Here is a 13,334-nt window from a genome sequence, read left to right on the forward strand (position 1 = left end):
CCGCCAATCTAGCTGTTTTTGTTGGCGGGATTGAGAGAAGGCCCTGTGTGGCTGATCTTATCGGGCGGCATAATTGGTGGCGTTGAAGGCGCTCCTTTAGATAAACTGGGCCGAGACCGTATAGGGATTTAAAGGTTAATACCAACACCTTGAATTGGGCCCGGAAGACAACTGGAAGCCAGTGTAGATCGAACAACACTGGTGTGATGTGATCCCGGCGGCGACTATTCGTAAGTAGTCGAGCCGCCGTGTTTTGTATAAGTTGTAGTTTCCGGACCGTTTTCAAGGGTAACCCCACGTTACAGTAATCCAATCGAGAGGTGACCAGGGCGTGTACTACCAGTGGGAGCTGATGAACAGGAAGGTAGGGTTGCAGCCTTCGTATGAGGTGTAGTTGATACCAGGCTGCCCGGCTCACTGCCGAAATCTGAGCCTCCATGGACAGCCTGGAATCAAGCACAACCCAAAGGCTGTGGACCTGGTCCTTTAGGGGTAGACTTGTTGATGTTTGGCGGTTCTTGCGTGAAACAGCACGTTACGTTGGATGTAAGATGGTAAAGAAGCATCACAGAGGCTTGAGAAAGTTTTAAGAGTCTTTGCTAAGACATTACGGCCTAAGGCATTTAAAGTAGATACATGTAGAGTTTCACCCCTCCTTCAAGATAGAACTAGGTAGAACTGCTTGCTTCAAAGACACACACAGAAGAAGAAAGAACTAACAGCATGCTGTCACAACTTTCCCAGCTGTTATCTCCCGTTACCATGACAACCTGTCTGGCCTTGAATGTCTGCTCTCTCAGGCCAGCATAGCTGATAACACAGAACCATTCCCATACATCTTGAAACATTTCAGACTTGATGAAAAAACACATTGGTAGTACGGCCTAGTAAGCCAACAAGACTCACCCCATTGAACTTCAGGTCAACATCTCCCAACCTTCTCTTGTCCCCCACGAGTAGCACCTCGGTCTTATCGGGGTTCAACTTCAGCTTGTTCCTTCCCATCCATCCACTCACAGATTCCAGGCACTTGGACAAGGTCTCCACAGCCAACTCTGGTGAAGATTTAAACGAGAGATAGAGCTGAGTGTCATCCGCATATTGGTGCCACTGCAGCCCAAATCTCCTAATGATTGTCCCCAGCGGCTTCATATAAATGTTAAATAGCATGGGAGAGAGGATAGAGCCCTGTGGCACACCACAATTGAGAGGCCAAGGGTCTGAAACCTCCTCCCCCAATGCTACCTGTTGGTACCTATCGGAGAGAAAGGAACGGAACCACTGTAATACAGTGCCTCCAATTCCCAATCCCCCCAGGCGCTGTAAAAGGATACTGTGGTCGACAGTATCAAAAGCCGCTGAGAGATCGAGGAGGACAAGAAAGGTGAATTCTCCCCTATCTAATGCCCTCCTCATATCATCCACCAGAGCGACCAAGGCTGTTTCAGTTCCGTGACCAGTCCTGAAACCTGATTGGTATGGATCCAAGTAATCCGTTTCATCCAAGTGTGTCAACAACTGGTTGGCCACCACTCGCTCAATGACCTTGCCCAAGAATGGTAGGTTCGAAATTGGGCGAAAGTTATTCAAAACTTGGGGATCCAAGGAGGGCTTCTTCAAGATGGGCTTTACAATTGCCTCCTTGAAGGCTGATGGCATCACACCCTCTTTCAAGGATGCGTTTACCACCGCTTTAATCCCCTTGCCCAATTTCTCTCTGCAGCTCATAAGGAGCCACGATGGGCAAGGATCAGTTAGGCAAGTGGTAGGCTTCACAGTCGAAAGCACCTTGTCCACATCCTCAGAAGGGAGAAGCTGAAACCGATCCCAACTTACCGGCATGCAACTGGCCAACTCTGGTTCACTTACTGTATCCACGGTGCATGGGATCGAGCTCCGTAAGTGTTCGATTTTATCGGCGAAGTGCTTTGCCAATATGTCACAGGAGGCCTTTGACTGTTCCAAGGGTTCCTGGGCAACTGGACCGACCAGGCTTCGGACCACCTGGAACAGCCTCCTGGGACAGCACTCCACAGACGCAATAGAGGCAGCAAAGAAAGCCTTCTTTCCTGCCTTTATTGCCACTTGGTAGGTAGCTACTGCTGCTCTAACCTGTGTCCAGACATCTTTGGAGCGGGATTTCCGCCACCAGCGTTCTAGTCGTCTCACCTCCTGTCTCAGATTACGCAACCGTGGTGTATACCACGGTGCTGAGTTCTATTCAGGGGGAGAGGATGTTTCGGAGCCACCCGGTCTAATGCCCTGGTGATCCCATCATTCCACTCCCTCACCAGGGTTTCGACCGGGCGACCTTCAGCAGGTTCCAAATCCCCTAGCGCAGTCAGGAATCCATCCGGATCCATCAGGCGCCTGGGGCGGACCATTCTAATAGGTCCTTCGCCCCTGCGGAGGGGGCGCGGCATTGAGAAGTCTATGTTTACCAGGTAGTGATCTGACCATGACACAGGGGTGGAATAAACCATTCCCAACTTCAGAGCACTTTTCTCCTCTCCCAGGACAAACACAAGGTCGAGAGCATGACCGGCTACATGGGTGGGCCCAATATTACTAAGGTGCAGTTCCCAGGAAGCCATGGTTTCCAGGAAATCCCGAGGGGCTCCAGTGAGAGTGGTCTCGGCATGCACGTTGAAGTCACCCAGCACTAACAATTCTGGGGACAACGCCCGTACAGCCGAGACCACCTCCAGCACCTCGGCCAGGGAGTCTGCTGTGCAGCGGGGTGGGTGGTACACCAGCAGGATCCCTAAACTGCCCTTCGGGCCCAACCTCCAGTACATATAATCAACGAATTTAGTCCTATGAAGAGGAGGTCTGGCAAAAACCAAGGACTCTCGATAGATGACTGCCACGCCCCCTCCCCGCCTTCCCACCCTCGGCTGCTGTGCGTAACGAAAACCTGGTGGACACATGGCCTCAAGAATGGGAGCAGAGGCCTCGTCCAACCAAGTCTCCGTAATACATGCCAGGTCTGCCCGCTCATCCAAGATCATATCATGGATGAGCGAAGTTTTTTGTGCCACAGACCTGGCATTACATAACAGCAGTCGAAGGTCGGTAGGAACCTTGCGTCCCCCAGTTTTCGTCTGGTTCTGGGCCAACCCGGAACAGGGGATGGGTATAATGCATCTATCCCCTGTTCCCCTATTCTGGCGTGATCTGCCAGCAGCACCTATCCAGCGCCTGCCGCCCAATCTTTCTATAACTTGGCCCCTCACCTCCCTCCCTGGCTTGCACATGCCTCTATCCCTAACTGTCAGTCAACAGGCCACCCACCCTAAAAAAATATTGGTCCGGAGACACACCCCCGTACCCTATAACAAGGTTGCTGGTAAGCGGTTGCAGCCCTCAGGCTGAAAAAGGTCCCAACTCCTGGGTTGGAGTGTGAAGGAATGTGAGGACCTGGTTTTTAGATGCTGGCAAATTTGAAGAAAAAAAGCTCAGGGTGTCTCACTTTACCAATTATAAAAGATTATGCTACCTTAATAATGGTTGTTTCCCTGGAAAACTAGGTCATCTGGATGATAACTATGTCGTTAGGTTCATGAGAGAAATGCTAATATCTATGCCTTGTAAGAACCAAGGATATGTTTTGGATGGGTATCCAAAGACTTACGATCTGGCAAAGGATCTTTTTAATCGTAAGTACTAGTACTCTACTGTGCAGTGCACTATGCAACAAGTGCTATATTTCTGAGCACATTTAAACTGAAGTAGTTTTCTAATGGCTAAAGGACTATACTGAAGCATGCTCATGTGTGAGACTGGTGTTAAGAAAATCCAAATTATCAAGATGGACAACTGATTGTGTGCAAAGAGAAACACAGGAGGGTTGTGGCTACATCTTTTTTATTTGCCTTTATCTTCCCTGTTCTCTATGTTCAGAGTTGTAGTTTCAAATTATGAGGTGGATTTAGACATCATAATATTTGAAAATATATAAAAAAGTGCAACTTGGGGTGTGGGGGAAGCAAAGCTTTTTTCCCCCTATGAACAAGTTAAAACTACTTTGTTCTCCCCCGCTCTTCAAAATTATTTTGACTGTTTTAACTGTATCTTATATTGTGCTGCTGTTATGAGCTCTGACATCATCTATGATGAAGAATGGGTTATTTTATTTTATTTTATTTTATGAAAAACAATTCTTCCCAGGGGCAAGAAAGGTCAATACAAAAAAGAGATGGAGGTGATGTGAGTGAATCTCCTGTCTCATTAAAGTTTGGCAAATAATTTTTGAGGGGCTGAGGTCAATCCTTTTGGGTCATGTGTGTGTGTGTTTTAATTCTTTTTCCTGCATCACTTGCCTGATGAAAATCTTTGCTGCCAAGGCCACCCTCAGTTGCTGTTTGCCTCCTAAGAAATATGTACATGACCTGTATATGTAAGTTTTCTCTAATAACAGATAGCAGCTTCATGAAGGTGATTTTCACTGGGGAGAAAAGGAGTGGGAAAGGGTTAAAAACCCACCTTCAGCCATTAATGTGATCTTGATCTGGGCTTCTTCCTTCCCTCCTGCATTTCTTTTTTGCCAAAATTTAAAATGGCAGAACAGTCCTTCATTTTGGTTTGTTTGGCCCTCAGACCGAGACATACCTGTCTAGAAAATGTATTCCAATACATTGAGGTCACTGTTAAAAGGCCCTGCTCCATACCCAAACACTAGTTGAAAGAATCTGCAGAGCCTCCCCTGAGGATCGTTATGGGTGTATGGGCTTTATGGGGAAAACCACAATTTTTCAGACCTTGTTTAAGATATCTAATCTCTGTACACTAGGGGAGGTTTAGAGATAACCGTAATTTGTGAAAATGCCATGCACCATGGTTAGCTACAAAATGGAAAAGGAGGGGGAAATTCATGAAGAGGGGAAGAAGAAGAAGGGATGATGGAGAAAGAGCCTATGAACCTGCTGGTTAGGAGATGTTAGGGGCATAGTTAGAGAAGATAGCAGGAGAATTGTATCTCGACTGACTGGTACTAAACATCTTTTGCCATCTGCTGGGAGGAAGGGCAGGATATAAATTAAATAAAACAAATAATCTTTAGTGTTCAAGTTAGTGTTGGTGTCATTTAACTTGCATTTTTTTCACTTTAGTTGAAGAGGAGGAGGAAGAGGATGATGTAAGAAGCAAAATGCATCATTATGACAAACTAATAATTCCAGGTAAGTTTGCTTTACTTAAGCAAGCTAGATGTGATGGTGGCAGTTCCTTGTGTTTAAACCCAGATCTGCCACAATCATATAAAAAGGGAGAGTGGAGGTATCCAGTTTTTAAAAACAGAGTGGGGTACACTGCTGGGAAGTATAGAACCTTTCCCTCCATCTGCAACCTCTCTCCCCAGTCATATTTCTCTCTCAGCCAGAGTTGCTTTATTTGCATGTACACTTTAAGATGTTTTAAATATAAAGTGGGAAATGACAAACATGTTACATGTATTGGACTGCAGATCCCTCTGAGTGTACACTCGGCTGCAAGCTGAGATTTGCCTCTGTGTAATGTGCCCAAGTATTACTCAACTGCCATAGTCTTTGTTCAGTTTGCCCACCGTATACCGTTTATTCAAATTTGTCAGTAGAAGCAAACTACCAAGTGAATTCTTTGGGAGGAAGGCCAAGACAGCAGACTCCTGTAATGCAACATTAATTCTAAGAAATGTTTTCCTCCACAGACTATATAATTTCCTTGAATGCTTCAGATGAATTTCTGAAAAATCGAATCATGAACCTCCCTGAAGCTGTTGTTGCTGGAACTCATTATACTCAGGACCGGTACTTGAGATCCCTGAATCTTTTCAGGGAGTTAAACACTGATGATGAAACTGTTCTCAACTATTTTGATGAACTAGAAATACATCCACAGTGTATTGGTATAGTAGAAAGCATTTAATTTCTTAATTTCCCTCTTCTTACATAACTGATACAGTAGTATAACCTTTTGTACCATTGTAGTTTAGTATCATTCAGCTGTCTTACATATTGAATAGTTGAAACCAGATCATTTGTGTTGATTTTTGGAAGTACTGTGTGCCTTAAGCTTTTTAGACCAAACGTACAATGAAAAGAACACAGAAGTAGGAAGGTCATAGTCAGTTTAATTAGACTTTTGTGTTGTACCAGTGAGAAGCAGAAGCTCATTATTTTTATTACAAAATATTATTTGAAGTTGATGCCTTCCCCTATTGGTGAGGTTTACAAGAAAGAATTAAAACACCAGTAAGGAAAGATTTATTGTCCTCGAAAGTCAACCTAGAACCTCAGCTGTGTTGTGAGAGGTAGTGAAAGGAAGTGGCACCTCTACCAAATCAAGCGGATGTCTGTCTAAACAAGCACAAAACACCTCAAATTTGAAGATAAGGCTATACTTCATTAGGATAAATTATATGTAAACCACAGGGAGATAGTTTTAGGACATGGATTTGTTTACTCGTTTGACAGCTCTATGTTACTAATATTGTGCTGTCCAATAAATGGGCTTATGAGTTGAATGTGTGAGCTCCCCTTGAAGACTTTTCATTTTACCATGATGTCATTTATAGTTCAAATAATATTTCCTGTTAGTTCCTTGTTGTTCTCCTCGTACCCTTGATGTGCAGATATGTGGCTTAAGAAAACAGTTGTGTGGAAAACTGGTGGTTGCTAAATTTGTAGTGAACCTGTTTCTTTTACTACCTCATATGGCAGCTTAGATTTAAGACTATCATGGATACTGAGAGGAGTTGCTTAATTTTGTGCTTGCTTGCCCTTAGCATTTAAACTGTCTACCATGTTTTTAACTGTACATTTGATGGCGTTCTTTAGATTTGTATCACAAATATAATGAAGACAATCTCATAGGTTCTGTAATGAGCTGAATTCTCAGATATGCAGTATTACAAGAAAACACATTTGTCCATGTTAATTGATAAATTATACATCCACTTTCTCCTTTGTGTCTTACATTGTTATTGTTAAACTTGGATTACTTTGTTAGGAAAAATAAGTAAGGTATTTGGTCCCCTTTGTTATATTCAGGATAATAATGAATGCCAATAATGTGAACTAAGTAAGTGTGTTCCCGTGGTGTAATTCATTTATTTTCTCTCTCCATACTTGAAAGATGTATCAAAGTTTGAGGGTCTGGAGAACAGAGTTATAGCAAGAGAAATAATCAAAAACATTGGTGAGCCTCGAAATTATGGTTTGACAGAGGAAGAGATGGAAGAACTTGAACGGAAACAAGCTGAAGAACGCCTTAAAAGAGAAGCTAAAGAAAAGGCTGATTTAGAACAAAGAGAAACTGAGGAAAGGGCTCAAAAATTGGCAAATTGGGAAGAATGGGTAAGTTAATCCCAGACACTGGATAATTCTCAGAGCCCCCCCCCCCCGTGGCAACTGCAAATAAGTAGTCACATATTGCAATCAGAAGAATGAAGAGGAAAAGAATTCTTCACTGCTCTTGATTCTCTCACATAACTCTATTGGCAAAGGAAAATAGTAATAGATGACTGAAAGATTTAGATGGTCTGTATCTCTAGTAAATATACTCAGGAAAAGCAATGGCAACACAGTGAATGGGTTCCAGTGGGATTTCATAACTATATTGAGCTTTCTCTTGAGAGTTAACCAAGAAGTTTCTTTTAAGATAAATCGGTTTGGGCTAAATGCAGCCTCATATATATGTACTCAAGACCTTATCATACATCCTTCAATTCTAATCTTCAAGTTGGGTTTCTAAAGCAAACCCGCCCCCCCAATCCTTTTTTTTTAAAATAAAAAGTCTTAATAATGAGTCTGATTACCTCAGTCTCTGTTATATTTTTGTAAAAACTGTTCACGTTGAGTGTAATGGAATATATACCCAAGGTAGATTGAACTATAAATAATAGCTGAATATGGGGAGGAGTCATAGCTCAATGGTAGAGCAAATGCTTTGCATAGAGGAGATCCCATTTTTCCACACATAGCAGGTAAATATACAAAATGTCATGCAAATAGCATACCACTTCTTCTCACATATGATTGCACACATATCTATTTTCCATATGAGGCCGGCCATCACTGCGGGTTGTAGCTCCACCTATCGTGCGAAGGCAAGAATGTTTTTGAAGTCAAGACTAGGGGCGTCAAGCCCCTCCCACTCTCCAGTTCATTCTTGCCTTCGTACGAACAAGATTGAGATTTCTATAGCGTAGCATTTAGCTAAGTCTTTTGTGTTCGTTTGTCTTTGTATGACAAAGGTATTGTCATTGAGGGTATTGTCGTTTGTGTGTATCCAAGTGCTTCCCTTCCCTCTGTCTTGTCTTTAACACTGTTCGTTTGAAATTCCTGGGGAATTCCCTTCGGGGGGGGGTTCTCCCTGGCCGGGGCCGTTTTCTTTCCCCGGCTTATTTAGCCTTAGATCTTAGAGAGACCGCGGTTGCGGTTCTCTCCAGCCTTAGCGGGAGCTTGCGGCTGCAGCTCCCTGCCTCACTTCCCCTAGGAGGTCGTTTGTTTTTCGCTGCCGTCCCGAGCTCTGGCGCGGCGGTTTGCCTCGCGGACGTGCCTTTAAAATTCACTCCGGGAGCCTGTGGCTGCGGCTCTCACCTTGGAGATTTTTATTCGTTGAACTGCTTCCCAGACTTGTGGCTTTAAGTCTCGCCGCGAAAGTCTCTGTAGTCGGCGGCAGCGGCTGCTTCCACTACCGACTCCCTTATCTGCTACGGTGCTATTACGAGCCGCGATTGTGCCTTCCTTACACGGCTATCGCACGCTCTCGAGACGGCGCTAGACAGCCTTTCGGTCAGTTCGCTGTCGCACCTCAGCGCCCGCCATTACTCCGCTTCCTCCGCCATTTTAAGTGTTCTTTTTCCGCTCCCTTTATGGACGCCATCTTGATTGTCCCGTTTTTTCCCGCCCTTTTTGTTTTCGTCTCTCCTGAACTAAACAAAGGGGGTTTCTTACCTTGAGAAGGCTGTCTTGTATGTGAGTTTTCAGATAGGACTAGTTAGCTCTACAAGAGTTCCTCTCTCACTGCCTTATACTGCTGCCTCTTGCAACATTAGCCCTCTGCAGCTACTGAACGTACCTCCGCTGCTGTTTGCTCTGCACAACCAGTTGCTCCTGTACAAACAACAACTTCTTTGAACTGTACATTCTGCCCCTCTGCCGTGTACCAGGGCGCTCTGTACTGTACATTCTGCCCCCTCTGTGGCCGTGTACCAAGCCTGAAGTCTAGTCTGCATTATATTGACGCTGTTACCATCGTACATTCTGCCCCCTCTGTGGCCGTGTACTTAGCCTGAAGTCTAGTCTGCATTATATTGACGCTGTTACCATCGTACATTCTGCCCCCTCTGTGGCCGTGTACTTAGCCATCTGCCAGTGCATTCTACCCCCTCTGTGGTCGTGTACTGCGCCTGTTCGGGTCTCTACATTCTGCCCCCGCTGTGGCCGTGTACTGCACCCATAGTCAATATAAGATGGCGGAACAGCCAGACATGTCTCAGACAGCCAAGGACTAAGCATGCCAAAGCACTGGCTAAGACTAAACATCTTTCCAGCCATAGCAAATCCAAGCGTCCTCGCTATGCTTCTGTTCCGACCCCCACCACAGCAGTCCAGAAACAGCTAACGGATATATTTCATTCTCCTGCTGCTGCTTCCGACGAGGAGGACTTTGCTGGCTTTCCTACTCAGCCAATACTTAACCAGCCTCCTGCCATATTGCCGCCCAGGGCCTATCCTACGTCACAGCCCATTGAGCCACCTACTCAGGCACAACCATCTGCTTCAACGGGGCTGCAGCTGTCTCCTGAGTTTCTTTCACAACTTCAGGGCATGCTGTCATTTTTCACTCAAATGCAGTCACCTCCACAAGCCGCCATACCTCAACACACTATGGACCAATACATATGTCATGCGGCTGCGGCTAGTGCCTTAACTCCATTGCCTCAGCCGATTCATTGTTTTTTCACCGGCCTCCCTACATCCTTGACAGAGCCCCTGGACGTTTGAGCCGTGCTTCACAACTTTGTCTCAGTAGTAGCTGGGTTCCTCAGCTATTCGCCATTACTCCCTTGTCATATCGCCATTTTGATTGATATTCTTCCCGCTCATATTGCGGGTGCCATTTTGTCTGTCCTATTTTCCCGCCCTTTCTGTTCAGTCTATTCCGTACTAACCAAGGGGGGTTTAGCTGGCAAGGGCTCCTTACATGTGTGTTGCAGATAGGATTCCATAGTTCAACGGATTCCTCTACCACACGTCTCCTGCTGTTGGCTCTGGCAACCTTTGGATTAATGTACTTCTGTGACTGCTCTATCAAGGCTGTAGCTGTGCACCAAACTATTTGAACTGTACATTCTGCCCCACTCGTGGCCGTGTACTAGGCGGCTGATACTGCACAAGCTGTTTGAACTGGACATTCTGCCCCACTCGTGGCCGTGTCCCAGCCCTTGTACAAAACCCAACTTATTTGAACTGTACATTCTGCACCCCCCGTGGCTGTGTTCCAGGGCAGTCTATACTGTACATTCTGCCCCCTCTGTGGCCGTGTACCAAGCCTGAAGTCTAGTCTGCATTATATTGATGCTGTTACCTCGTACATTCTGCCCCCTCTGTGGCCGTGTACCAAGCCTGAACTCTAGTCTGCATTATATAGACGCTGTTACCATTGTACATTCTGCCCCCTCTGTGGCCGTGTACTTAGCCATCTGCCAGTGCATTCTACCCCCTCTGTGGCCGTGTACTGCGCCTGTTCGGGTCTCTACATTCTGCCCCCGCTGTGGCCGTGTACTGCACCCATAGTGAATATAAGATGGCGGAACAGCCAGACATGTCTCAGACAGCCAAGCCACAACCATCTAAGGCAACTAAGACTATCAACCTCTAGGTCGCAGGGTAGTTAACACCCTTGGTCTCCAAGCTGCGACCCCAACAGCTGCCGCACCAGCTATTAAAGGCCAGGGTTCTCACATCCCCTGCACCTACTGAGCATTACATCCCGGTGCCGGATTCCATCACTAAACTGGCCACCGAAGAATGGTCTCATCCATACCAAACTCGCCGCTTCAAAAACCTGGCTGACAAGCTTTACTTCCTGGCTCCTGAATTTGCCTCCAAGCTGGCCGTTCCCGGCATAGACAAGCCGATCGCTAGCCTAGTTTCGCGATCTCTTTTGCCTAGGGAAGGAGAATCCCAACTAATGCTACTGACCTAAGATTAGACTTCGCTCTCCGCAAAAATCATGAGGCCACTGCCTTCTCCATGCGAGCCTCCGCATCAGCTTCCGTCTTCTCCAGGGCAGCAATGATGTGGCTGGATGATATGCTAGAGGACCCTACCCCTGATCCTGTTTCTCTCAGACGATCGATTAAGTTGCGCAAGACAGCGGCGTTTGTGGCTGATGCCACTTTGGATGCCACTCAACTGGGGGCACGAGCCATGACGGCTCAAATAGTCGCTCGACGGACCCTCTGGCTTCGCCACTGGCAAGCTGACTCTACAGCCAGAGTGAATCTTTCTAGAGCTCCTTACGCTGGATCTTTGCTCTTCGGCGAGGAAGCTCTAAAGGCAGTGCTGGTTGATCCCAAAGACGCTCACAAACCGGTCTTGGCTGCTGTCAAGAACATCAATCATAGACCTTTCAGGCGATTTCCCTCTTTCCGCACTAACCAGCCCTTTCGAGGAACGCGGCCAGGAGGACGAGGCCGCAACTTCCAATCCTATGACTCCAATTCTTTCAGGGGAACCTGGAACCGACGTTTCCAGGGCAGAGGCCTACAGCTGGCTTGTCAACTTCGACAAAAGCCATCTTCAACTGACCCAATGCCTACTACATCTAGGGGCAATGTTGGACACCCTGCAGGCGATGGTGTTTCTGTCTCCAGATCGCATAACTGCCATCACAAACATCGTGAGGTCTTTGATGCAACAAACAACCGCAGACGTCATGCTTCTAGCCAGGGCGCTCGGAATGTTCATCTCTACCATCCACATTGTGCCATGGGCTCGAGCCCACTCTCACCACCTTCAGTGGGCTTTGTTGCCTTTTCAACAGGACATTGCCAACTCCAATCATCGCACAGTTCCTCTGAGCCCCACACTGTGCCTTTCATTCCGCTGGTGGACGAGGGTCCAACATCTTTCCAGAGGCACTCCATTCAGAGAACCTCGCAGGACTGTTGTCACCACGGATGCCAGTCTCATCGGCTGGGGAGCACACTGCAACTCCCAGTACGTTCAGGGAGTTTGGTCCACAGCAGAGCAGATTCAGAACATCATTTGGCTGGAGCTCAAGGTGGTCCACCTAGCTCTACTTCATTTTCAGTCTCTGTTCCCTTTGGACCATGTCCTCATTCGAACGGACAACACGTGTGTAAAATCACATTTGAACAGACAGGGGGGCATCAGGTCCCGTCCTCTGCAGGACCTAGCATCCCTCATCTTCGTCTGGGCAGAACAACATCTACAATCCCTAAAAGCAGAGCATCTCAGAGGGATTTGGAATGTGACAGCAGACTGGCTCAGCAGACAACAGCTCATTCCGGGAGAATGGAAACTTCATCCGACCATATTCCAGCATCTCCAGCGTCGGTTCGGTGTCTTCTCAATCAACTTGTTTGCTTCCAGTCGCAATTACCAGCTTCCCAGGTACTTTGCCAGATACCTGGACACAGCAGCGGAAGCAGTGGATGCTCTGTCCATACCGTGGCCAGACGGTCTTTTGTACACCTTCCCTCCCATACCGCTGTTAGCCAAAACACTGCGGAAGGCGTGGAGCGAGAGGGCACAGTTGGTTCTGATAGCACCATATTGGCCACGCCGACCGCGGTTCTCGGATCTTCTTGCAGTGTCGGTGACAGATCCCTGGACACTTCCAGTCAGGCCAGATCTATCCCAGGGTCCAGTATGGCATCAGGATCCCACTTGGCTCAATCTAACAGCGTGGCTTTTGAACGGGGACATTTGAGGTCGGCTGGACTGTCTGATGCTGTTATTGATATTATCTTAGCCTCGAGACGGCCATCTACCACCCGTATTTATTAACATACTTGGATGGCTATCTCTAAGTGGTGCCAGGCTCAACACTGTGATCCATCCCAGGCCACTGTGCATCAGGTGCTGCAATATCTCCATAGCGGTTTTATGATGGGACTCAGACCCAACACTCTACGTCGACATGCATCCACTCTTTCGTCCATTCTTTCAGTCTCCTCCACTGGTGCCCTTATTTCCTCACATCCGTTCATTAAACGCTTCCTCAGAGGCATTGCTTTACGTTCACCGGCTGTAGTCCATCGTTTTCCTTCATGGAGTCTGTCCAAGGTCCTACAAGCTTTACAACGCCCTCCATTTGAA

General features: G+C 46.8%; 1 protein-coding gene across 2 annotated transcripts in view; it reads left to right on the top strand.

Annotated features, from left to right (window-relative positions):
* AK7 (adenylate kinase 7) overlaps positions 1-13,334 on the top strand; it is an 83,867-nt gene that overhangs the window by 66,384 nt on the left and 4,149 nt on the right. For both annotated transcript variants that reach the window (XM_061612081.1, XM_061612082.1), the window contains exons 13-16: positions 3,531-3,659; positions 5,112-5,180; positions 5,687-5,884; positions 7,114-7,334. In XM_061612081.1, coding sequence (XP_061468065.1) covers positions 3,531-3,659; positions 5,112-5,180; positions 5,687-5,884; positions 7,114-7,334 — 617 coding nt within the window. The remainder of the gene's footprint in view (positions 1-3,530; positions 3,660-5,111; positions 5,181-5,686; positions 5,885-7,113; positions 7,335-13,334) is intronic.

The sequence above is a fragment of the Rhineura floridana genome, chromosome 2, assembly GCF_030035675.1.
Source record: "Rhineura floridana isolate rRhiFlo1 chromosome 2, rRhiFlo1.hap2, whole genome shotgun sequence".
Lineage (NCBI taxonomy): Eukaryota > Metazoa > Chordata > Lepidosauria > Squamata > Rhineuridae > Rhineura > Rhineura floridana.